Consider the following 27,506-nt stretch of genomic DNA (forward strand, 5'->3'; position numbering starts at 1 on the left):
AATCCCTGGAGATCTTCAGGCTGTTTTGTGGTTCTAGGGGGAGATTACATGCACTTTGCTTTATTGCATTTCCTGAGTTGGTCTGGATCCTGCCTAGGTCTCAGGGATCAGATGTGTTGGTGAGACTCACCCCAAAAACAGTGGCTGTGAGAGGAAGCAGCATGGGGAGAAGAAGCCTTCTCTGTGGAGCCTCTCAAGGCCGATTCAAGGCTCCGGGCACAAGGGAAGGCTCATTACACTACTCAAGATGGAAGGAGCCATGGTAGGGAGATCTCTATGAAAACAGCATTGATCTTACGTTGAGATCTTTAATCCATTTTGAGTTTATTTTTGTATATGGTGTTGGAAAGTGTTCTAGTTTCATTCTTTTACAAGTGGTTGACCAGATTTCCCAGCACCACTTGTTAAAGAGATTGTCTTTAATCCATTGTATATTCTTGCCTCCTTTGTCAAAGATAAGGTGTCCATATGTGCGTGGATTTATCTCTGGGCTTTCTATTTTGTTCCATTGATCTATATTTCTGTCTTTGTGCCAGTACCATACTGTCTTGATAACTGTGGCTTTGTAGTAGAGCCTGAAGTCAGGTAGGTTGATTCCTCCAGTTCCATTTTCTTTCTCAAGATCGCTTTGGCTATTTGAGGTTTTTGTATTTCCATACAAATTGTGAAATTATTTGTTCTAGCTCTGTGAAGAATACTGTTGGTAGCTTGATAGGGATTGCATTGAATCTATAAATTGCTTTGGGTAGTATACTCATTTTCACTATATTGATTCTTCCAATCCATGAACATGGTATATTTCTCCATCTATTAGTGTCCTCTTTGATTTCTTTCACCAGTGTTTTATAGTTTTCTATATATAGGTCTTTAGTTTCTTTAGGTAGATATATTCCTAAGTATTTTTTCTTTTTTGTTGCAATGGTGAATGGAATTGTTTCCTTAATTTCTCTTTCTGTTTTCTCATTATTAGTGTATAGGAATGCAAGGGATTTCTGTGTGTTGATTTTATATCCTGCAACTTTACTATAATCATTGATTAGTTCTGGTAATTTTCTGGTGGAGTCTTTAGGGTTTTCTATGTAGAGGATCATGTCATCTGCAAATAGTGAGAGTTTTACTTCTTCTTTTCCAATTTGGATTCCTTTTCTTTTTCTGCTCTGATTGCTGTGGCCAAAACTTCCAAAACTATGTTGAATAGTAATGGTGAAAGTGGGCACCCTTGTCTTGTTCCTGACTTTAGAGGAAATGCTTTCAATTTTTCACCATTGAGGATAAGGTTTGCTGTGGGTTTGTCATATATAGCTTTTATTATGTTGAGGTATGTTCCTTCTATTCCTGCTTTCTGGAGAGTTTTTATCATAAATGGGTGTTGAATTTTGTCAAAGGCTTTCTCTGCATCTATTGAGATAATCATATGGTTTTTGTTTTTCAATTTGTTAATGTGGTGTATTACATTGATTGATTTTGGATATTGAAGAATCCTTGCATCCCTGGGATAAAGCCCACTTGGTCATGGTGTATGATCTTTTTAATGTGTTGTTGGATTCTGATTGCTAGAATTTTGTTTAGGATTTTTGCATCTATATTCATCAGTGATATTGGCCTGTAGTTTTCTTTTTTTGTGGGATCTTTGTCAGGTTTTGGTATTAGGGTGATGGTGGCCTCATAGAATGAGTTTGGAAGTTTACCTTCCTCTGCAATTTTCTGGAAGAGTTTGAGCAGGATAGGTGTTAGCTCTTCTCTAAATTTTTGGTAGAATTCAGCTGTGAAGCCGTCTGGACCTGGGCTTTTGTTTGCCGGAAGATTTTTGATTACAGTTTCAATTTCCATGCTTGTGATGGGTCTGTTAAGGTTTTCTATTTCCTCCTGGTCGAGTTTTGGAAAGTTGTACTTTTCTAAGAATTTGTCCATTTCTTCCTCGTTGTCCATTTTATTGGCATATAATTGTTGATAATAGTCTCTTATGATCATAGGCAAAACACTCTCTGACATACATCACAGCAGGATCCTCTATGACCCACCTCCCAGAATACTGGAAATAAAAGCAAAAATAAACAAATGGGACCTAATTAAACTTAAAAGCTTCTGCACATCAAAGGAAACTATTATCAAGGTGAAAAGACAGCCTTCAGAATGGGAGAAAATAATAGCAAATGAAGCAACCAACAAACAACTAATCTCAAAAATATACAAGCAACTCCTACAGCTCAACTCCAGAAAAATAAATGACCCAATCAAAAAATGGGCCAAAGATCTAAATAGACATTTCTCCAAAGAAGACATACAGATGGCTAACAAACACATGAAAAGATGCTCAACATCACTCATTATCAGAGAAATGCAAATCAAAACCACTATGAGATACCATTTCACACCAGTCAGAACGGCTGCGATCCAAAAGTCTACAAATAATAAATGCTGGAGAGGGTGTGGAGAAAAGGGAACCCTCTTACACTGTTGGTGGGAATGCAAACTAGTACAGCCACTATGGAGAACAGTGTGGAGATTCCTTAAAAAATTGGAAATAGAACTGCCTTATGATCCAGCAATCCCACTGCTGGGCATACACACTGAGGAAACCAGAAGGGAAAGAGACACGTGTACCCCAATGTTCATCGCAGCACTGTTTATAATAGCCAGGACATGGAAGCAACCTAGATGTCCATCAACAGATGAATGGATAAGAAAGCTGTGGTACATATACACAATGGAGTATTACTCAGCCATTAAAAAGAATACATTTGAATCAGTTCTAATGAGGTGGATGAAACTGGAGCCTATTATACAGAGTGAAGTAAGCCAGAAGGACAAACACCAATACAGTATACTAACGCATATATATGGAATTTAGAAAGATGGTAACGATAACCCTGTATATGAGACAGCAAAAGAGACACTGATGTATAGAACAGCCTTATGGACTCTGTGGGAGAGGGAGAGGGTGGGAAGATTTGGGAGAATGGCATTGAAACATGTGAAATGTCATGTATGAAACGAGATGCCAGTCCAGGTTCAATGCACAATACTGGATGCTTGGGGCTGGTGCACTGGGACGACCCAGAGGGATGGTATGGGGAGGGAGGAGGGAGGAAGGTTCAGGATGGGGAACACATGAGAAATAAAGGAATAAATTAAAAAAAAAAAAGGAAACAAAGCCAAAATTGATTAAAATTGCACATTAAAAAAAAAAGAAAACAGCATTGAACTAAAAGTGTTGATGCTTAAAGGAAACTTGGTTAGTTCTTCTGTTAGAGCCGAGTGATGAGGCGCATGAAAATCAGGCTTTCCCAGGCACGTGCCGGCTTGAGTTCATCTCACTTGGACTCTTTCTGAAGAAATGACTCAAAGCCCTGGGTCAGAAGGAGGCTGAGCCGGCAGGTGGGAAGAGGCTGCAGCCATGGACCTGCTGGTTGAGCGACAGGAGGGCGGACTTCTCCACCTGGACGATGACTGTGCCTAAAACCTTGTGGATTTGTTCTGGTTCTGTGAGAAGGGCCACCTTCCAGATGGCTTTGTCCATCTGAACTTTTAAAGGCTTCCCAGGTGGCACAGAGGTAAAGAATTCACCTACAGCGCAGGAGACATGGGTTTGATCCCTGGGTTGGGAAGATCCCCTGGAGAAGGAAATGGCAACCCATTCCAGTATTCTTGCCTGGAGAATCCCATTGACAGAGGAACCTGGCAGGCTACAGTCCAAGGGGTCACAAAGTGTCAGATATGACTCAGCGACTAAATGACAACAAACTTCTAAAATATCAATACAATATTGTAAAGTTAAAAATAAAATTTTAAAAAAATAAATAAAAAGGAAAAAAATATCAAAACACCTAAACTATAATTAAGCATCAGTTCCTCCACATTTGAGCTGCACTTGAGTGCCTCAACAGTCAAGATCAGCCAACGGGGATGGTGATTGACAGCGGCCGCAGGCCATAGTCTTCCAGGACCGTGCTGGTCTTGAGCTTTTCCTCCAGGCGAAGTTCAATCAGTACAAGCCCACCTCTCTGTTCAGCGGATGATACAAAGCAGAGGAACTCCACTGTAAAGACTTTCCTGTAGGTCTTCAGTGTTGGGTTAGCAAATCTATTGAAGGGGGATCTGGAGAAACACACTCTATTTGAGGTAAACTAACTTGGATGCCTTAGAAAGCATCACTACGAACAAAGCTAGTGGAGGTAACGGAATTCCAGTTGAGCTATTTCAAATCCTGAAAGATGATGCTGTGAAAGTGCTGCACTCAATATGCCAGCAAATTTGGAAAACTCAGCAGTGGCCACAGGACTGGAAAAGGTCAGTTTTATTCCAATCCCAAAGAAAGGCAATGCCAAAGAATGCTCAAACTACCACACAATTGCACTCATCTCACACGCTAGTAAAGTAATGCTCAAAATTCTCCAAGCCAGGTTTCAGCAATACGTGAACCGCGAACTTCCAGTTGTTCAAGCTGGTTTTAGAAAAGGCAGAGGAACTAGAGACCAAATTGCCAACATCCACTGGATCATTGAAAAAGCAAGAGAGTTTCAGAAAAACATTTATTTCTGCTTTATTGACTATGCCAAAGCCTTTGACTGTGTGGATCACAATAAACTGTGGAAAATTCTGAAAGAGATGGGAATACCAGACCACCTGACCTGCCTCTTGAGAAATCTGTATGCAGGTCAGGAAGCAACAGTTAGAAGTGGACAAGGAACAACAGACTGGTTCCAAATAGGAAAAGGAGTACGTCAAGGCTGCATATCGTCACCCTGCTTATTTAACTGATATGCAGAGCACATCATGAGAAATGCTGGGCTGGAAGAAGCACAAGCTGGAATCAAGACTGCCGGGAGAAATATCAATAATCTCAGATATGCAGATGACACCACCCTTATGGCAGAAAGTGAAGAGGAACTAAAAAGCCTCTTGATGAAGGTGAAAGTGGAGAGTGAAAAAGTTGCCTTAAAGCTCAACATTCAGAAAACGAAGATCATGGCATCTGGTCCCATCACGTCATGGGAAATAGATGGGGAAACAGTGGAAACAGTGTCAGACTTTATTTTTTTCGGTTTCAAAATCACTGCAGATGGTGACTGCAGCCATGAAATTAAAAGACACTTACTCCTTGGAAGGAAAGTTATGACCAACCTAGATAGCATATTGAAAAGTAGAGACATTACTTTGCCAACAAAGGTCCATCTAGTCAAGGCTATGGTTTTTCCTGTGGTCATGTATGGATGTGAGAGTTGGACTGTGAAGAACGCTGAACGCCGAAGAATTGATGCTTTTGAACTGTGGTGTTGGAGAAGACTCTTGAGAGTCCCTTGGACTGCAAGGAGATCCAACCAGTCCATTCTGAAGGAGATCATCTCTGGGTGTTCTTTGGAAGGAATGGCGCTAAAGCTGAAACTCCAATAGTTTGGCCACCTCATGCGAAGAGTTGACTCATTGGAAAAGACTCTGATGCTGGGAGGGATTGGGGGCAGGAGGAGAAGGGGACAACAGAGGATGAGATGGCTGGATGGTATCACTGACTCGATGGACGTGAGTCTGAGTGAACTCCAGGAGTTGGTGATGGACAGGGAGGCCTGGCATGCTGCGATTCATGGGGTTGCAAAGAGTCGGACACGACTGAACTGAACTGAACCTGAATTGGATGAAATCAACTACCCCACAGTCTCTACTTCCGCATGACCATGAGTCATCTCAAATGCAAACACATCGTTACTTCAGTTGGTGCCTTATCCCTCCACACCTGGAATTCTGGACACCATTTTTGATTTTGGTCCTTACAAGCCATTTGCAAGCCCAAAAGGAAATTTAAAAATTAGCATTCTATCATATAAAGCACAAATACGTAATCAACATAAAATATACTTCGAAAGGCAGTCTTCACCATTCTATTTGAATGTAACAGTCACACTTAAATTCATTGCACTCTCTTAATTAGAACTTCAAAGATAACAGCATAAAAAGAATTACAGTAATCAAGCCCATGAATGTCTAATTGAGAGTCTGGATATTGGAGAACCCAAACCAAAGGCAAAGATTCAACATAAAAGATTAAAGCTAATTTGACACTTTAATTAATGTCAGTCTCAAAACATACATAAGTCACTCAGGATGCAGAAGTCTCATCCCCCTAACATGAGCACCGTGGTTTCCCTGAAGTTACAGAAACTCGTGTGGGCCGCACAAGTTCTGATGGGCCAGAAGCAAAGACATCCACTTCCCATGTGTTAATTAGCAAGAAATTACAGTCTAGCCAGCATCTAACATCTTGCAGATAGTAAAATGAAGTGATGACAGCTGTTTCATGGTTTGAGACACTTCCTGTTTTCATTTAAAATATTTAAAACCCACTTTGGACAAGAAGAACTTGGATTTTCCAAGGAAAAGCTAAGAATGAGGCAACTTTTAAAGGTATAGAGAGTCAGATAAGTTTCTAAGTACAGAATTCTGAGTGTTCAAGGGGCCAGGCTGTAAACAAAATCACACAACATCAGGATTGATTTACAGGCAAGTCCTGAGGTTGTGGGGACAGACAAGACAGAATGTTGAAACATACGGGGTGCAGAGGGTGGTTCCCCCCCAATCAGGTGTCCAGTGGGAAACAGCTGTGTCCCGAGTCTGTGAGAACAGGAGGCTTCAACTTAGCTGAAAATGCTAATCATGGAAAACACTGATTTTTTTTCAGTGGAAAAGCTGACAGACCCACCACAAGGACACAGCTGGGGGAGACTGGAGTCAGTCTGCTTCTGGAGGATCTGCAGATGGAGCAGCGGGTGGCACTGTCCTCTGTCCTCAGAGCTGTGGGCTGCACCTCGTTTCACAGGGGACGTGTAATCAGGAATGAAGCCCGCATTAGAGTTGTGCCAGAACAGTATTTTTTCCATCACGATGTGTGGGGGAGTAATTCCAGGCCGGTGCTTTGTTTCACGATGAAATCACTGACTTCACGTCGGCTTGTGGCAAACAAGGCAGGTGTGGCTGTGGACCCCACGAGTTAAAGTATCAGAGTTACTACTGTCTCTTGACTCAAGGAAAAGGGAGAAACCTTCCAACGCACAGTTAATAAAGCGATAACGATGACACCAATTGCAAGGGTAAAAATAAGACGTAACGAGCTATTTACACCTACTGATGCTCAGCATCTAATGAATACATCATAAATTTTGCCTTGTGTTGTTCTGTCGCTCAGTCGTGTTCGACTCTTTGTGACCCCATAGACTGTAGCCTCCCAGGCTCCTCTGTCCATGGGATTCTCCAGGCAAGAATACTGGAGTGGGTTGGCATGCCCTCCTCTAGAGGATCTTTCTGACCCAGGGATGGAACCCAAGTCTCCTGCATTGGCAGGCAGCTTCTTTACCACTGAGCTGCCAGGGACTTCTCCCATAAAGTTCTATAAGAAAGTTGGGAGACATGGACAAGGCGACCATTTACTGTCTTTTCAGAGACTGCAGGTAACGTGTCGGCCTGCCGGCTGACTCCCTTTCCTGGGCTCCACTTCCCACAATATTCTTTATAAACAGAAAACCTGACCTGACACCCAGAGCTGGAAAACAGATGACGCAGTCTGCCATGAAGCACAAAGTAGTTCTAAGTGAGTCCTCACAAAGAACCAGGCTGCTGATCCACGCCTCCCTGGATGACAGCACACTGCTGTCAGCGTTCAATGAACATTTTTATTCTCCTGCTCTAAGTTCAGAATCTCAGTCACAGAGCAAACCCACCTACCCTGGGAACAGTGTTCCCACCTGAGCACAGCTCAGAAAACGTCCTTTACTGATTAATCCATTTGTTCACTGTTTTCATTAAAGACTCAGCAAGTATTTCTATAATGCTTAGCACATCCCAGGCCCTGGGGACCCAGCAGTGAGGAAATCCCTGCCTCCCTGTTCTCCCATCCCCAGGAAGGAGACACGGAGCCAAATACATCATTACAACACACGGGTGCTCCCTGTGACGGGCTCCAAGTGCAACCTCACAATAGTTTTGTGAAAAGCACCACGGTATGTATAAAATCCAATGGACTTTTCTGCCTGAACCTGGGGTCTAGTTTAATACTCAGTTAGTACCAGGTTCATGGTTATTCTTTTGAAAGAGAGAGACAAAGAAACACAAACATCTCTAAAGGTCACACCTACATGGTAATAATGTATGACTAGAAAAAAAAGCCAACTTAATTTTGAAGAGAAAAGAGAAAGAATCATTCAAATGGGGCTTTAGGAAAGGAACTCCCTGATCTCGGCCCATAGGCGAGGCCTTGGGGTGCCAGGCCGGGGCTCCCTGAGCTGAAGTCTGGCGCGGCATTTAGATGTGGACAAGTGTGGGTGGGATTGCTGCGGTGGCGGCCTCATCTGTAGGACAGTGGACAGGGCTTGCATCTAATGCATGCAGATACAGACTCTGAGCATCCCTTGACAGGCACACAGCATGTGCCTTGTAAAGAGCCCACACGCCAAAGTAACTCATTTCTTTTTGGCACCATTTGCCAGAGAGCACAGGCCTTTTAGAAACTTCCCTTGCAGAGACAACTAAGCCCCAGTCTGTGGGAAAGGGCGAGTGGGCGGGATGAGACTCCTCTGTCCCATGGCTGAGACCTGGGATCTCAGTTCCTGTTGTAAGTCTTCGGAAGAGGAGAGAACTCTGACTGTTTCATGAATCATAGACCATTTTGTAATAACTCAATATTCATTAACAGAAGGGACTAAATGTTAACTACCAAGTATCAGCTGAGAAAATGTGATCACGGTGATTACCTATTTGCAGATATGCCCAGAGCTTCTAAACCTACTTCAGTTCCGTTTCCTTTTCTTTCACGAAGTATCTCTCTAGTATTTTATAGACATAAGGCACAAAATAAATATTTGTGTACTGGATTCCATTGATTGTGTGACTGACCAAAATGGCAGTGAAGGAATGGCCTGCTAGAAACCAATAAACACCGACTTCCTGTTAGAGAGAGAGATCAAAGCACACACAGACACTTTAATGAACGGGTATGCGGCCTTGCCCTGCATTTGCCACACAGGAATTCAGAGGACCTTCATCTGCCATCCCAGAAACAGCCATGCCCCTCAGCTGGCGAAGCCTTCCTTCTTATTCACACTCATGGCGACATCAGACACAGTCACCTCATCCTTCCTTATCTCTTTCCTCCTTGGCTTCCAAAAAGTAATAAATGAATGTACATCTGTCTGTGCTCAGTCTCTCAGTCGTGTCCGACTCTTTACGACTCCCAGGACTGTAGCCCACCAAGCTCCTCTGTCCATGGGATTCTCCAGGCAAGAATCCTGGAGTGGGTTGCCATTTCCTTCTCCAGGGCATCTTTCCGACTCAGGGATCAAACCAAAGTCCTAGTGGATTTATCATAAAGAACATTTATAAATGGGTAAACAGAGGTATAAATGTGCTATATAATAAATCCACTCGGACTTTCAAAGCTTCCCCATCATTTGTGTTTAAAAAGCACAGCATGGCTCTGTGTTTTAATTACTATGTTAGGATGAAGTAAATTCAATGTAATTAAGTAAATTCAATGTAATCAGTTTATGAGGGAATGCTCTACATATATGAATATATGTCCCCAGAGTCTATGGTTTCCTGACTATGGTTCGCTGCCACCTAGCCATCATTTGAAAGGATCAGTGAAAAATACCAACTTCAGAACCCAAGTCTGAAGCCATAAACCAAGCTCACTGTACACGTGTGTGGCACTCTACTTCTTCTGGCACCTGAAAATGGGTCGAAAGAGTAATCTCAACCTCATTCAATCTCTTACTCCAAATCTGGGAACGTAAAAATGCCGTATCCAAATTCTGTTTTAGCCTAATACCCCTACTGAAAGGAAATGACAACCAGCTAGTGCTAACTGAAAGTCTGAGCTTTGAACAGCTCTGGTGTCTTTGTAAACGCAAAAGGAAGTTGGTGGCGGAGTACTTTTCTCAGTCAAAAAAGTATTTTGAGTGTTTGGATATCTTGCACTTAAAGAAAGGCAGTTCCCTCAAAGTCATTTTACATGCCTGAATAATTCTTACCTGTCCAGGGAGTCAACATCAAAACTGGAAGGATCACCTGCGACGATTCTGCAGTTAGTGGGCCACTGAGGACCTCTTTTCAGAAGTGGCCAGATGTCATCTGAGGAATAATTAACCGGCCTGGGTGGTGGCCATTCTGGGAGAACCTCTGCACTTGACCTACATCTCAGGATAAGACTTGGGGATATTATTCGCATGTTTTTTACACAGTCCTTCCCACTGCAGCAGCTCTGGGCTCCTCTCTGCAGAGATTTTGCTTGGGGAAGGCAGTTTAAGTTGACCCCTCTTGACTTTGGTGATTTAAGGAAAAGAAACAAACATGGTTATTTCTTTCACAGCTACGCTGCACCTGATCCACCTGTGTGTCATGTCAAAATCTGATCAAAGCAGTGGGCACCCTGAGTTGGTACAGTCTTCCCTGGTGGCTCAGATGGTAAAGAATCTGCCTGCAGTGCAGGAGACCTGGGTTTGATCCCTGGGTCAGGAAGATGCCCTGGAGAAGGTAATGGCTACCCACTCCAGTATTCTTGCCTGGAGAATCCCACAGACAGAGGAGCCTGGTGGGCTGCAGTCAGGGGGTTGCAAAGAGTTGGACATGATTGAGTGACTCACATACACACACAGAGAAAGACATCCAATGAGCAAGGTGTCTAAGAGGACGGCTTAGCCCAGGGGAGCTTAAACACTGAACTTTAAATATTAAGTGAGTGCAAACTGTTCATGTAAATGGATTTAAATATTGTATAAGCTGTAAATTCTCAAGTTAACTGTTCTTACATTCAACAAATATTTACTGAGTCCTGTACAGCCCAGGTGTACACACAGATCAGGAGACTGGGCAAATGCAAACTCAGCGCAGCAAATACAAATGTGCCTGAGCGTAGCCGTGACCTTAACGGGTGTGAGGAAACACACTGACTAAAGATCAGAGATGCCTGGGAACCACGGGTGTTCACCACTGCTTCAGGCAGAACGGGCCAGCCTGCGAGCAGCAGCCTTGCTTAGCAGCGACGGTGGCCTCTGTGATTCCCGGCCGTTGTCCCTGGAGCCTGGTGTGGTAAGACTGGTCACGTAGTGGCAGGAGCCCGTGTGGCCAGCACACCATGAAAGACCCCACCGTGAGCAGACCTCAGCCTGCTGGCCCCTGGTGTTTGCACACACGACTTCAGAAGGCATGTTCTGTGTGGCCAGCAGCAAAGGGACCGAGAAAGCGCCCCTGAGACCCTGGGCCCCCTGGAAGCATATCATCCCCCGTTGCATGGTTGTGTGCTGTGTTCTTCGATGCAAACCGAGCACTCATGGGTGGGAAACTCCAGCCCCTGTTCTAGAAGTGTCTGATGCAGTGTTCAACACCAAGAGGTGCCTGTTCTCATGGTCATGGAGAAAAGAGAGTCAACAGTAAAAACTAAAATAATTTGTTACTAATTATCTATGAGAAAGCCTAACACAGAAAACTGCAAATATCTTGCCCTGGGTCTCCAGGGAAGCCTTGCTCACGAGAGCAGAGAAATCCTACTGCGAGGCCTGCTGCTGGGCTATGACCCATCAGCAGCTCAGTCAAGCAGATGCCCTCCTTCCCAAGACAGAGAACATTTTAAATTTGAAAACTAAAATGCAGGAGATTAAAAAATTACATCAAAATGCAGTTATCAAAACGTTAGGAAATTTCTGTGACCGGGGTGTCTATTAATGCGGTTAATAATGAGATCTGGCAAGAGGACTGATAACGACTGTTGATTTCAAAGCCTCATGAACATAAAGGGTGTTTTGAAATCCTGGCATGAATTGTAGGGCGGCTATATACTGGGTCCAACACACCAGGGGTTGGAGGCCCTGCTAAAGTGAGCCTGTTCTGTTGCTGCATTTGTAACGGGGGGACATTTTATATTAAAGTTAGACCAGCACCTTACATGCCTCCTGAGAGACCTTATGCAGGTCAAGAAGCAACAGTTAGAACCAGACATGGAACAACAGATAGGTTCAAAATTGGGAAAGAAGTACGTCAAGGCTGTATATTGTCATCCTGCTTGTTTAACTTATATGCAGAGTACATCATGTGAAATGCCAGACTGGATGAAGCACAAGCTGGAATCAAGACTGCAGGGAGAAATATCAAAAGTCTCAGATATGCAGATGATACCACTCTTGTAGCAGAAAGCAAAGAGGAACTAAAGAGCCTCTTGATGAAGGTAAAAGAGGAAAGTGAAAAAAGTGGCTTAAAACTCAACATGCAAAAAACTAAGATCATGGCATCTAGTCCCATCACTTCATGGCAAATAGATAGGGAAACAATGGAAACTGTGACATTTTATTTTCTTGGGCTCCAAAATCACTGCAGATGATGACTGCAGCCACGAAATTAAAAGATGCTTGCTCCTTAGAAGAAAAGCTATGACACACCTAGACAGCATATTAAAAAGCAGAGACATTACTTTGCCGACAAAGGTCTGTCTAGACAAAGCTGTAGCTTTTCCAGTAGTCACGTATAGATGCGAGAGTTGGACCATAAAGCAGGATGAGCGCCAAAGAATTGATGCTTTTGAACTATGGTGTTGAAGAAAACACCTGAGAATCCCTTGGACTGCAAGGAGATCAAACCAGTCCATCCTAAAGGAAATCAACCCTGAATATTCATTGGAAGGACTGATTGAAGCTGAAGCTCTAATACTTTGGCCACCTGATGTGAAGAACTGACTCATTAGAAAAGACTCTGATGCTGGGACAGACTGAAGGCAGGAGGAGAAGGGGACGACAGAGGATGAGATGGTTGGATGGCATCACCGACTCAATGGACATGAGTTTGAGCAAGCTCCGGGAGCTGGTGAAGGACAGGGAGGCCTGGCATGCTGCAGTCCATCAGGTCACAAAGAGCTGGATATGACTCAGCAACGGAACAACAAAGATGTTAGAAAAATTGAGGATCCACTTTTTATCCCCCCTCACCTCCTGAACATATTAGGGGTCCCCCAGGAGCCCATGGATCCCAGCTGGGGGCCTCAGCTGCAGAGCCCATGGCCCCTGTGGGAGTCTCTCTCCAGTTTCCTCAGCATGCTTCCTGCAGGGCTCAGCTGCAGACCTGCCAGGTGAGCAGCGGGCACCTTCTCCCTGGAACGACCTGCCCCTAACCCGGCAGTCGGGACAGGCTCCGGGCCCAGCAGCTCCATGTCTGCTACGTCCCGAGGGCCCCTCGGCCTCTTGCCCCTGCTTCCATGGGGCTTCCCCGGCTCCTGCCCTCAGTGCTCCTCCTGGACCTGAACTCACCTGTCCTGCAGCTCCTGCACACCGACTGCCCTGGCTGCCCCAGACCCGGCCGCAGGGGCGCCCTCGGGACCCGCCTGAGCCGCCGGGTGGCTTCTGTCCTGCTTTGATGTCCCCGGTCCCCAGGGGAGGTCAGATCTGCCACGTGGTGGTCAGGAACCACCAGCCTGCAGAAGCAAATGGTGTTTCTATACTTTTAGATCTACCTGACTGATCATTTTACAAGCATAGCTTCTCAACATCTGTGAAAATGCCTCCCATCTTAATGACCACTCCGGCCCCTAACCCCAGCCACAGGACAGAAGATTCCAGTCTGTCTCCTTAAGGTCAAGCTGCTGGCCAGAGTGCAGGGCTGCTGATCAAAGTTCCTGTGTAAATGATACGACCATTTAAAATGTAGAACCTGAAGAAATAATCTTTGTAGATACTGAATTAGTCACGTCTGTGCAGAGGAACAGACCAGAAGAGGTGTTCACACATGGAGAGAGAGGTTTACGAGAGGAACTGGCTCGAGTGACCGTGGAGCCTGTCAAGACCCGAGCTGTGTGGGGCCCTCCAGGTGGGGCCCACCTGGAGGCTGAGCAGAGCCGACGGTCAGTTCCCATCCAAGGGCCAGCAGGCCCAAGACCTGGGAGAAGCTGGTCTCTCAGGTCAAGTTCAAAGGGAGAACAGTCAGGCTGGAGGAATTCTCTCCTACTCATGGAGGGTTAGCTTTTTGTTCTGTTCAGGCCTTCAACTGATTGGGCACAGCTCACCCACATTAGAGAGGGCAATCGGCTTCACTCAGATGCGAGAATGTTCAGTTTAGTTCAGTCGCTCAGTCATGTCTGACTCTTTTTGACCCCATGAATCACAGCACGCCAGGCCTCCCTGTCCATCACCAACATCCGGAGTTCACCCAAACTCATGTCCATCGAGTCAGTGATGCCATCCAGCCATCTCATCCTCAGTTGTCCACTTCTCCTCCTGCCCCCAATCCCTCCCAGCAACAGTGTCTTTTCCAATGAGTCAACTCTTTGCATGAGGTAGCTAAAGTACTGGAGTTTCAGCTTTAGCATCAGTCCTTCCAATGAACACCCAAGACTGATCTCCTTTAGGATGGACTGGTTGGATCTCCTTGCAGTCCAAGGGACTCTCAAGAGTCTTCTCCAACACCACAGTTCAAAAGCATCAATTCTTCGGCGCTCAGCTTTCTTCACAGTCCAACTCTCACATCATTCTTTGGCGCTCAGCTTTCTTTACAGTCCAACTCTCACATCCATACATGACCACAGGAAAAACCATAGCCTTGACTAGACGGACCTTTGTTGGCAAAGTAATGTCTCTACTTTTCAATATGCTATCTAGGTTGGTCGTAACTTTTCTTCCAAGGAGTAAGCGTCTTTTAATTTCATGACTGCAGTCACCATCTGCAGTGATTTTGGAGCCCAAAAAAATAAAGTCTGACTCTGTTTCCACTGTTTCCCCATCTATTTCCCATGAAGTGATGGGAATGTTAACGTGTCAAAAAACACCCTCACAGCAACACCCAGAATAATGCTTGACTAAACACCTAGGCCCAGGCAGGCTGACACAAACTTAACCATCACCGATATCACATGTCCAGTTTTCCAGCATTTCTTGGACTAGCAGTGCCTTAGTCCTCACCCACTGCTGCGGCTGCTAAGTTGCTTCAGTTGTGTCCGACTCTGTGCGACCCCATAGACGGCAGCCCACCAGGCTCCCCCGTCCCTGGGATTCTCCAGGCAAGAACACTGGAGTGGGTTGCCATTTCCTTCTCCAATGCATGAAACTGAAAAGTGAAAGTGAAGTTGCTCAGTCGTGTCTGACCCTCAGCGACCCCATGGACTGCAGCCTTCCAGGCTCCTCCATCCATGGGATTTTCCAGGCAAGAGCACTGGAGTGGGGTGCCATCGCCTTCTCCAGTCCTCAACCACTAGTCCAAAGCAAAAGTAACCAGCCACCAGGAAACTGGGCAGGAGAGACAGATGGGTAAGATGAGCAGGTTGCAGGAAGCCTCCTTCTCTTCCCCTCTGAATGATGTTTCAAAGGATAATTTTTCTTAAAGGCTAATTCTCCAGAAAATAGAAATACCTAAGAGGAAACCACTAGGTATGAGTCCAAACACATCATTTTAAGTTGTCAAAGTGTTTCTTGGAAAGAAGAAGCAATGAATAAAAACCCGAAATTCTGAAAGTAACAAGTACATTATAATTTTTAGTGCATTTTGAAGACAGCATGTGTAAAATGATTACGTACAGATAATCAACATACTCAATATATATACAGTACTGTGTGGCCACGTTCCTCTGACTTCCCATGTTGGCTCATCCTCTACCTCCTTGCAAGGAAAGAAGACTCCTGACAGCCAGTGATCTGACTGAAGAGCACAGCACAGTACCTCTTTCTTCCCGAGAGTAAACTTATTTTCTTTTAAAAGTTCTCAGAATACTTTATAATTTTGTAAATTTAAATAACTGGTTTTAATTTAATGTTTTTTAACTAACACATTATAAGAAACAAAAGCCATAGTATCAATGCTTTCTAAACATAATTATGAAATGATGTAAGTATATACTGAGAGTAAATACGACCCACTATCATAGGCTGCAGGGCTTTGCAGGTGGCACTAGAGGTAAATAAGAGCCAGCCCGCCAATGCAGGAGACTTAAGGGTGGCGGGTTCAATCCCCGGGTCAGAAAGATCCCCTGGAGGAGGGCATGGAAACTCACTCTAGTATTCATGCCCAGAGAATTGCATGGACAGAGAAGCCTGGTGGGCTACAGTACATGGGGTCTCAAAGAGTCCATTAGATACTACTGAAGCAACTTAGCACATATACATGCACAGTAGGCTACATGTTGTGGCATCTGATATGTCTATATATTTAAAAGGGGAGTACATTTTAGAAATAAATGAAAATTAGGATTTCTCTGTTTTAATAAGTGTGTACTTTAGCTGGAACTCATCTGATTGGGGGTGGGAGGGAAGGCATTTGTGTTGGCTCCTACACTAGTTAGATGAAGAGCAAATCAGTGAAGGCTTCCTGGAAAAAATGATCCCTGAGTTGATAACAAAAGCATAGCTCAGAATTAGGCAAAAAAATATCTGAAAAGCAAATTCTGGGATCAGCAACAGCACGTGAAGTGAGAGACTGCGAGGAGGGGTGATGCAGCAGTGGGGCAGGAGGCAGGGGGGGCCAGCGAGAAGGGCACGGAGGGCCGTCAGTGTGCTCAGCACGTGAGCAGGCCGGGGGCGCAGCCACGAGGCGACACGGCGGGGGCCGATCGGTCAGCCCCACAGCACTTGCACCCTGGGATCTAGCCGAGTGACGCATTCTTCCACCCATTCACACACGCGTGAATTCATTTATTTAATCATTGATTATTTAGGGTTTACGATGCTAAGTGCTAAGTCTGACTGGCTCACGTATCCACAGTTCTTAAACAATTCTTTCCTGCAGTGACTGACCATGCCCACCATCATGATGGCCTGACGGGATTACCAGGGTCCTGGCTGGCGGAAGGCCAGAGGGCAGGAGTCAGGGGAGGTGCTGTGGGGAGCGGGCCGAGGTCATGCGGCCAGAGCCCAGGAAGATGCCAAACTCCACACGCAGGAGGCATCTTGGAAACGAGATCACAGGAACGCTTGAGAGGCAAGTTACTGCAGAAATACAAGCCACCAGATAGAAAAAGGTTTACAGCTGTTTCCTCCATCATGCCTGGTATGGATTTTCCCTCCGTGGTAATACCTCCTGGAATCAGTGCTGACGTACGTTGAGAAAACTTCTGACCCAGAGAAAAATCATTATCATCTAATTTTACACTGTTTTCCTCCACGATATCAATAACCTTCCCTCCCTAGAAGAATCGGGTGAAATGCATATTTAGACAAGTAAATCTATCTGATAAATCACTTCACAGATGAGAAAGAAGCCATGTGTGAAATGAAAGTAGATGTTTTCAAAACCACTTCATTTAGTGAGAGGACTCTAATCAATACATGGGGTGTTTGGTGATGAGGGAAGCAGTGGGTTGGAGAGTCGTGCCGGCCATGGGTCCCAGCGCCCAGTGGTGGAGTCTGGTCCTGTTTCAGGTCCCTGGAGATCAGATGACAAGTCTCTGTTTCAGCTGCATCGTCACCCATCTTAAAGGGTGGAGGGAAATCACAGGTGAACTCAAGCCCCAGACGAGAGAAACGCTCAGTGGCAGCATCAGCCTGTGAGCGCTGAGAACGGAGCACCTGATACACGTTCCGAAACTGCTAATGGCCCTTTCGTGCACACGCTTGGAGTTTAATTACTGTTAGATGAACATCAACATTACACATTTGCGTTTATACAGGTGACGCAACCAATGGACGCCGACTTTTATGTTTCAGGCTTAAAAAGACATTTAAGTACATCTTATTGTTCAAAATAATCACTGGGAATGTTTTTGAATAACTTTTTGGGGAATTATTTTCAAAAGCTAATTTTAGGAGTATAAAAGAAAATGCACTTGTCAAAATAATCTCTCTCTCTCTACACACACACACACATCAACGAAGCATAGTTATTAAATGCATGATCTTCCAAATAGTATTTCAACATAAAATCATGGAAACCCTGTTTTTGCCTCACCTCCAGACAGGGGCGTCTCATTTCTTTGGTATGTCTCACAATCCTATTAAGTATTCTGTTGCTGTAGACCATCACTATTCTATTTAGGAGAGAAAAATTTACAAATATTCAATTTCTAATGCTTAGAGTAAAAGAGGGGAAGGGAGGAATTAAGGATCCGTCTGCACCTTTAAAAAAGGTAGCTTATAATTCTATAAATCAATTATTTCAAGGCAACTTGCTATTTTTCCTGATGTTATCCATCTCATCTCTTATTCCCCAGACCACTCCCTAACTTTGGAAGGCATGCCTGCCTCTGCTTACCCCACTGTTTTCTGGAAGAATTCTGACTCTATAACTAGGCCAATGTTCAGGAGAAATTTTGAAGAGAAGCGTTTTTTTTCTTTTGTTAATACATTTGGTAGATACATGTTGGGAATACCAAGATGTATTGGTAATACTTGGTAAAATGATATGTACATAAATCAGAATTTTAGTTTGAGTTCTGCACTGGTTCTTATGTCTGTGAAATCTGTTTTATATTTATTCCTCTGGAGTGACAGCTCTATAAACAAGAAAGTCATTTTCCACCAGGTGATTATCGTTTCAGAGCATTTCTGAAGACCAAGAGTGTGCTTAATTGTTTGCTTGTAGGAGACACTCAACGAATATTGGTGAACCTATCAGTAATTATCTCTTACAGCATATTTTTAAAATCTGCAACGATAGTAAGGTAAATAAGATAAGTAAGTAAGTAAGATAGAAACTTCCTTAAGTTTCTAATTAGTTCACTTTCCACACTTTTCCCCACAAGGGCAGAGCGTGAGGGCTGGTCCCTGACATCACAGACACGGGGTGCTTCCGGGGGAAGCTGGGGCTGGGCCCCACGGGCCCCCAACGTCCTCAGCATCTGCAGCCCTGTGTGGAGTGGGCCCTGGTTCCTGCAGGGCACAGCTCCCAGAACAGCGCCCACCCTGACCCCTGGGCTCGGGAGCATGGGGGCATCACGGCCTCTGTTCGGGGCCACAGGCAGCTGGAAAAGACCAGAGGCCCCATGGCACTCCGAGCTCCCTAACCCTTGGGCGGACCCGGTCATGTGCTCAGAGCTTCTGCCTGAGTTGGACACCGAGGAGCAGGAGACTGCGAGGCTGACCCGCCCGCGATCCCAGAGGCGGCGGCGCAGGTCTGACTCTGGTGAGCCCTCTCCCGCCTGCAGGCTCCATGAGTGACAGGGCAGGTTCCAGGCAGCCGCAGGATCCCCCGACACCTAGCTCCGGTCATCGCCCCACGTCCTGCCAGATCCCCGCGACACCTAGCTCCGCTCCTCGCCCCACGTCCTGCCAGCTGTCCTGGCTTCAAACACGCGCAGCTCTGTCGCGGGCGGGTGGCGTGTGACACGGCCTGCTCCCGCCCTGGCTCCCAGGAGCCGTCAATAACTGGGGCCACTTCTCTCCAGTCCTCCTCAGGATCATCCCCGCCCCAACCCCGAGGCGTCCAAATCCCACGCTCTTCCCATCACGGCTCTCGGGGACTCTGATCGCTGGCTGCTTCGTGGGCTTCTCTGGGCCGTGTTTACTCACGGTGCTGCATAAACCAGCACAGTGCACAGAAACATTAGACAGTGATGCTTAGCTTAGGTGATAAATTATCAAATTTATCTTGGCTTTCCCCAAGAACTGAAGGAGACTGTGACCTTCAGTTCCACGAACGGTCTGCTCTGCGGCAGGCATCGTGTTGACGGATCTGCCAGTGCAGACTCGGGCTGGGCCTGCAGTGAGGACCCCACGTCACTGCACATCAGCTGAGCTTTTACTGCTGTCTATTCAACTTCGGTATCTAAAACAATCACCTCCCAAACATCAATGTTTTTCATATACAAAACTTTACGAAAACTCTACTTGACTGTTATAAGGAACCTTGACAATCGATAGATTTCATCCTAAGAAAAAGAAAAGTAATCCAGGAAAGAAACATTTCAAAACATCACTGCAAACAGCACTGTGTCACCAACGTAAGCTGGAAAATTTCCAGATGTTTGGAGAGAACCCACCCCAGTCCGTGAGGATGGAGGTGCCCCACACCTGTCCGTTTGGGGGATGGGTCAGAGGGCGTCCCTTACCTGTGGGCCGGATGGTGGAGGCGGCATCAGCGGGGATGGTCAGGGGCACGCACTCATCGTCCTGGGAGTAGCCCGCTTGAATGGCGCGCAGGTAGCTGTGGCTGCGTGTCCGGAAGCATCCCGGGAGGTCCAGCGCATCCATGGCCTGAGACTCCACTTCGCTGAAGACCGACTCACACACCGACTCGAACTGCCCGTTGACCTCGGCCTCGCTCATCTGGAAGAACGACAGCGCAGCTGACGGCTCGGCTCGGCCAGGCGCCACAGCCACGCGCCAGCAGAGAAGCGCTCAGAGCTCACCCGCAGGCACTCACCGCCTGCCATGCACAGCTTAATTAATGGGAGCCATTAAGCTCGGGGAACGCTGAGAAAACCCACCAATTCCCACTGTGCCCTAGAAAGTCTAGAGACCCCGAGGCAGAGCTTTAAAGTGCGACTGGCAGTTACCATTGAGGTCAAGAGGAACAGCGAGGTTAAAGGTTAGCACACTGTGCAAAGTATTCGTCATCCTTCTTTTTCCGTTTTCATGGCCCAGGCTGTTTCCAGCTTAGACAAGCCAGGTATGGACGCTGTGCTCACAAAGACCCATGGGTGCGGCTGTCTCTGCTTCCGCTCAGCCCAGTGCCCTGGGCTGAGGACACGGACGCCTGCTCGGCCACGAGCTTGCCCCTGCGTCCCTGGAGGCAGCCGCAGCCCGTGTCCTGGAGGTGCCTCGGTCTCTCACAATGCAGGTGCGCCGCCCACACTCCATTGGGTCCCTCCCCTCCTTCAGCGTGGGCTGGTAGTGTCCGCCCTGAGTTTGGCGGTTCAGCAGGTAAAGTCGTTATTCTCAAGCCTGACATTTCATTTCTGGGTAGAGAGTCACCCTGGGACCCTGTGTTACGAAACGTGACTGGGCCTTGGAGAGCGCGGGTCCTGAGGGCCGCGCTCCAGGGGCCTGACTGCGGGTGAGCGGAGGGCCTCCGTGTGCTGTCCTCGCGGAATGCGGTTTCCTGAGGTTTCTGGGGCCTCCCAGGAGCCATGTCTAGGAGTTTATACAGAAACTCGGTAGCGGGACACAGAGCAGGCTGAAGAGCCTGGGGCGGGGGTGGGGGGAGTGGGGATTGTAGGAACGAAGATTCTGGGCTGGGCCCGTGAGCTGCAGCTGCTCCCAGGCCCGGTTCGTGGGGGACCTGGACAGGTGGCTCCTCCCCAAACCCCGCCTCCCAGGGCACCTCGTGTTAACACGGAAGCCGGTCAGGAGATGCCCGTGGAGACGCTTACGTGGAGGGCCAGAGTTCTGCATGGAACTGGGGCTCAGGCAGAGGCCAAGACAATTCTCCTGGGTGACCTGCTGGGTCCCTGCTTAGGGCTCATGGAGGGGCCCGGAAACCTAGGCTGGTCTCCCCACCACCCCCATGCAGGGGGCCTCTGCCCTAGGAACCCTGCCTGCCCCCTGCGCCCCAGCCACGCCTGCGGGCAGTGTACTCACAGAGGCCATGGCTGGGTACAGTCTCAGCCCAGCGCCCAGCTGAGTCACTCACTCCACCCCTGGAACATGACCCACAACTTGCTGAACACTCCTGCTACATTGACAGGTAAATTTTAAAAAGTATTGTTCTAAATACCAGATCAATCCTTTTCCTCTAACTGTTCCTCTACCTGTAAAAGCAGGTAAAGAATTGGATTTGCCCTTCATCAGAGAAGACAGCTTCTGCCCACCTCTAATCACAGACCTGGGCCTGGGTCTCTGCACTTACCTGAGATGCTTCCCTGGCTCCCTGCTTCTATTAACACTTGAGATTATTCACAAGCGCTCCCTTCACTGGACAAATCCCAGTGAGCATGGCCCGGGAGGAAGTTGCTGACGGGGTTTTAAAGGTAGGACTGCTGACCCAGAGCCCAGAGTGAGGGGACACTGAGTTTGTTCAGGCAGAAATGACCAGAGAAAGACCCCCGGGCGATTGCACCACGCGAGAGGTTTCAGGGTGTCTGATGCTGGAAAGTGGCAGACGAGTTCGGGCAAAGACAAATGCCGACACGCCAGCACAGTCACCTTGGTGCCCATGGAGGGAAATGCATCCCAAACACTCTCACTCTGGCTCGAAGTATGCCGTTTCCTGGAGTACAGACTCCTTCCGACCCAGGTTTTCCCTCATGTGGAACTGTATCAGAAAGTCTCAGACTGTTTCATGTCATTTACGTCACAGACCCAGGTCAGACAACCTAAAGAGGCCAGAAACCGTGTGGGGTCGCCCGCGCCCGCCAGTTCCGACACGGGGTCTTGGTAGGTTCCCCCTTGCTGCAAACCCACAGGCCCAGGGCCTTTCTCCTTCTGGAAGAGGTGCCATCACCCTTACGGGTACCTTCTGACACTCAGGGATGGGCGTTCAGTGAGGACCGCTCGGCCAGCGCTTTCAGCCACAAAGCTGACCAGCGAGGCCCTTCAAATGAGGGGGACTTTTCCCCGAAACAAATAAGCAGTTGAGAAGGACCTCAGCTGGTCTAGACTGGAACTAAAATGGCCTTTTCTCTGACTAGCTCGAGGGAGATTTGGAAAAGTGGGCATTTTACTCTGCGACTTAAACCGCAGTTCAGCCTGACACGGGGTGTCTCGGGAGGTTGCAAAGTCAGAGGGGCACATAATCAGTGTGGGCTGAAGTGCTGGCTTCTCTAGTCAACTGCAAGAGCAGGAAAGCACTTAAACTGCTTCTGGAGGACGTGGGCTTCGAGATACCAGAGAAGAGAAAATCAGAAGATGGTGAGGAACGTGGCTCCTAGTGGCAGAGAGCCCGATACACGCTGAGGGCGGGTTTCCCAGGTCAGGATGGTGGCGCTTGCAGAGCGAGGTGGTGGCTGTGGGCGGGGGGCGGGACCCTGGACACAGCTGCTGGCGCTGGAAAGCGGGGCAGCCGCTGCGGGAACTGGCACGGAGCTTCCTCGGGAGACCACAGCTGCACCCGCAGGAACAGGGCATGCAGCGTGAGAACCGGAAGCAGAGACACCGACAGACGCTCGCACACTGTGTCCACACAGTGTCGCTCACAGCAGCCAAGGCGGAAGCAACACAGTGTCTGCTGACAGACGGTGGGCACAGTGCGGGCCATCCACACGGCGTGCTGCTCAGCCTTACAGAGAAGCACGTTCTGACACAGGCACCCAACGGAGGAAAGCGAAGCAGGGCAGACACGGAGGGCAAGCGCTGTGAGAGTCCCTCCTGTGAGGTCCCGGGGAGGAGACAGAGAGGGGATGGGGGGCGGGGGGCCAGCGCTGCGTGGGCACAGCTTCAGTTTGGGAAGATGAGAGCGTTCTGGAGATGACGGTGGGGGTGGCTGCCCAACAATGCGACGTGCCGAACGCCACGGGATGTACACTGCAAGACGGTTAAGATGGTACATGTTGTGGATTTTAGGTATATTTTACCACAGTGAAAAGAGAAAGGATGCATGACAGAAAGAAGCTACACTCAGACTGACACTGCTTTGTGAAGACAACGAGAAGGCAGGAGGAGCGGGTGGCAGGCTCGGCCGTGGGGGAAGGCGGACGCTGCTCCTGCGGGGGCAGTGGGGTGCCCCCTGCCCTGCGGTCTCCTGACAACCCCCCCCACCCCTGCACACCCAGCAAAGCGCCTGGGTTCCTGGGCAAACTGAGCAGCTGTCAGAGCGATCTGGACGGTGCATGGATGAAGCACACAGAGACTCGCAGGAACCAGGACGTGGCCACAGGGGCCTCAGCAAGGCAGCCACCGCAGGAAGGCGAGCAGAGACCAGATGGGAGCCCCTCCTGCCCTCAGTCTCTGGGCCGGCTCGCCCTCCCGCCCAGGGAGCAGCTGAGCCACTGCGCTCAGAGCCCACCTGTCCAGACAGCTGTCCCACTGTGGCTCCCTCACGCCCAGCGGCGCTGGGTCCAGAAACATCGGCAGCCAGGCTGGGTGTGAGCACAGTGGTGGCGAGGGTGTGAGGGGCGGGGAGAGGTTCCCGAGCGCCCCTCTGTGGGTCCCCTCCTGCAGGGCCCCCTCCCTCAGGCGGCAGAGCCAGGGGTGGTCTGGATCACCTGTGTCCTCAGAGAACAACACAGGGCATGACCTGATGGCTCGCCTGCAGCTGCGGGGACAGTCTGTCCATGGAAACACCAGCGACCTCAGGGGGTTGGTGCTATGGGGCCCTGTGTGTCCCGTTGGGTGGGGCTCAGACCCTCCACATGGGGGGCCTGGCCCAGGGAAGGAGGCTGCTCCGTGTGGGGGGTGCGGCAGGGGAACGTGGTGGACGCTCCCGTCAGCCCTGCTCAGAGGGGCTGGGAGTGAGAACGACTGGTCACAAAGGCCCCGTCACGCCCACGGAGCTCCCTAGTGCAATGATGGCACAGGAGCACTCCTGGCTGGGACTCTGCATCAGGGGGCTGACCAGGAGGGGAGGGACCCTACCTGGTTCAGGCCTGAGTCTACAGCAGGGGCTGACCAGGAGGAGAGGGGCCCCACCTGGCTCAGGCCTGAGTCTGCAGCAGGGGGCTGACCGGGAGGGGCCCCACCTGGCTCACGCAGCTGGCCTGGCTGAGGGTGCTGACGGCACGCATGTAGCTCTGGTTCCGGGAGCGGAACTTCGGGGAGTTGTAGTTGGCAGAGGGGTCCAGCCCGTGGCTGGCAGGCCCGTCGCTGGCAGCTTGCAGGTAGCTCTGGCTACAGGAGAGAAAGAGAGAAGACAGAGACCTCGTGAGCATCGCTGCAGGGACCACGTGTGGCAGTGCCCGGGGCTGCTATCAAACCCTATCGCGAGGTGGGCCTCTAGGGCTCGTGGTAACATTCCTGACAGACGAGCTCATGGATGTGGGTTCATCAGCACCAATGGGGCAGACTACTTACAGACTTGCTTCAAAACCTGACTTTTTATCATCAGGTAGTGAAATCTGGATCATTCCACGAAGAGGGAAACCTAACCCTGAAAGCTTGGATAACTCACACAGCCTCAGAGCAAACTGGGCTCAGAAGTTCACGAGAGTCTCATAAAGGTCAGGGTAGCTTTTGGCAACTTTACACACTCAGAAAATTAGAAGAAGAAAAAATCAAAGGTTTGCCAGCCATTTTAACTTATGTGAAGTTGTCCAGATTATGCAATAGAAGCAGAGAGCAGACTGAAAACTCAAATCCATATTATCATCATAATGGTCATTTCCTTCCAAACAGCCTTAAAAATCAATTTCCTCTAGTCCGTCCCCCTCCTTGTTTTTTGCAAAATCTTGAAAGCATAGGGCAAACCCTGAGGATGTCTGGCAGAGAGAGGGTTCAGCTGGGTTGACGTTTCTGGCTAAATCGAGCTCCTTTCAGGTTTGGTGAGTCTTTCCACAATCAAGACACACTGTATTTTATTTGACCCCCAAGCTGGAAAAATGTGAACAACAATAATGGATTTATTCTTCTTTCCTACTGTGGATCACAATGAGACAGATAACTAGGATAATTGCACAGGCCTGTGTATAAAAATTAGGTTGCTAATTCTGACTCCATGTCTTGACCACAGTATGTTCCCTGATTTTTAAAGTAAGCCCTTGATGTAAATTGATTTCACGGTGATTTACTTCTTTGGAAATAGGGCAGCAGAGGGAAAACTGGCTTGATGTTAAGTTCAGATTAAGGAAGCTCATTTATTTTAAGGTCATTATTTCAGGTAAAGTTAATAGCATGTATTTTTAGATACTAATAGAATACAATTTACAAATTATTATAATGATAACTTTGTTTTAAGACTAGGTATATAACATTCCAGCTCTTACATCCCTTCTTTCCACTTAAAACAGACCAAAAGAGAAGAGAAGAGAAAAGGAAAGGAAATGGGAGAGAAATGGGCCTGGGGCTGCCCTGACCTTGGCTCGTAAAGAGTCCAGGTTTCTGCCGGACTCCTTGTCACCCACGCTGCTCGGGCCCGGGTCTGGACGGGGGTCTGCACACTCCAGTTTCTACCAGTTAGCACTTTTATCTTCCAATTGAAGAGCTTTCCCTTCTGATTAACACTGCTCTTTGCTGATTCAACATTCTCACATTTAAGTTCTCAGCATCTGTAAAAGCAGGGCTCTGTCTTCTTTATCTCTGTATCCAGATTTCCAGCCCAGAGCCTGGCACTGTGAGTGGGGTGACTCAGAACTATGGCTGAGTGGCATCCAGACAGGAGTCTGTATTTGTGATTCTACGTTCAGATGTGTCTTCTAACTCACGACCACCTCTTTATTCCAGCCCTGGGCAGCCACTGAGAGACGAGCTGCCACTACAGGAAGCTAACCTCAGGTTTTCTTTCACACACAGACTCCAGACATCGAACATCCATGACGTACTGTTATGCTGGCCCCTGGAAGCACCCTGTACCAGCCCGTCAGTCCTCGCAGGGACCCCACATGCTTGGGCCTCACTGCAAATGGGGAGCCACCTCACCCAGGCGCCCGCAAAGCGAACGCAGAGCTAGACTCCGGGCCCAGGCAGCCTGGCTCCAAAACTGATGCTTTTTGCCCCAAGATCTGGGCAGCTGAGTCAGAGGAGCAGAGGTTGCAAAGGTCTGGTCCCCAACTTCATCCGCACTTGATTATGGTGGCTTAGCATCCTCCAACACACTCGGTAGGCCATGGAGCCCCGCAGGTCACAGACCTGGGGGCTGTTGGGAAAGTGCTTTTTCAGGTTATTTCCATAATTAGACTGAGTGTGTAAATATGGAAATATTCAGACTAAGCTTTAACTGCAGTCACAGGAGAACGTGTGCTCATGTTCACCCCATCCAGGGCTGGGTGCTCAGACCCTAGAAGTGACACCAGAGGGCCCTCCCCGGGGACCTTCTCTCTGGGGATGGCTGAAACCCCCCCAGCCCTGAGGAGCCTCCCGAGGATGACAGAGAGCCGGCGTCAGGCTTAGAATCGGTTCCCCGTGTGACTGGAAGGCGGGAGGGCCCTGGGCTGGAGACCGAGATGAGGGGCGGCGTTGCGGGCTTTGGGGCTGAGCTGCCCGCCCACCCTGCTTTCCCCCTCGTGCGTCCCAGGCTGCCGGACCTGCTGCTCTGGGTCTGCTCCTCACGGCGTTCCTCCTCTAACCAGCAGCGCTGCGGGGAGAGGCCTGTGTGCCTTCTGGTAAATTCTGCAGACTTTCTCCAGCAGGTGCCCGGAATGCTGCCAGGCGCTGATGCCAGCAACGATGGAGGGATGATGCCAGACAGAAACACGGGGCACCCAGTTACACGTGGAGTTCAGAGGAGCAGCGAGTAATCCTCACTAGCAGCATGTTCCCAATCGTCCCAAACGTGTCCCTGAGGCTAACGGAACGCACCGTCCAGCTGGAAGGCAGACGTCATCGCTTGTCCTTCTTAAATCTGGCACTACTACCACAGACGCACGCTTGGGCCTACAGGGTCGGAACGTGGACGGGATCACCGACGGTCCCAGTGCACAGTGGTGGACAGCGGGGCTGTGGGGAGACGTGGGCTGCGGAGAAGCTTCCGGAAAAGACCAGTGGGGACTGTGCAGCCCCCTCTGGAGTCTGGACTTGATGCCACAAGCACAGGAA

At 48.5% G+C, this 27,506-nt stretch overlaps 1 protein-coding gene across 1 annotated transcript in view; it reads right to left on the reverse strand.

Moving 5' to 3' along the window:
- DLGAP2 (DLG associated protein 2) overlaps window positions 1–27,506 on the reverse strand; it is a gene marked incomplete at its 5' end in the record, with an annotated part of 452,741 nt that overhangs the window by 34,811 nt on the left and 390,424 nt on the right. The window contains 3 exons of the mRNA XM_070364120.1: window positions 18,113–18,115; window positions 19,994–20,210; window positions 24,500–24,647. Of these exons, the coding sequence (XP_070220221.1) occupies window positions 18,113–18,115; window positions 19,994–20,210; window positions 24,500–24,647 (368 nt within the window). The remainder of the gene's footprint in view (window positions 1–18,112; window positions 18,116–19,993; window positions 20,211–24,499; window positions 24,648–27,506) is intronic.

This window comes from Bos mutus, chromosome 27 (genome assembly GCF_027580195.1).
Source record: "Bos mutus isolate GX-2022 chromosome 27, NWIPB_WYAK_1.1, whole genome shotgun sequence".
Taxonomy (NCBI): Eukaryota; Metazoa; Chordata; class Mammalia; order Artiodactyla; family Bovidae; genus Bos; species Bos mutus.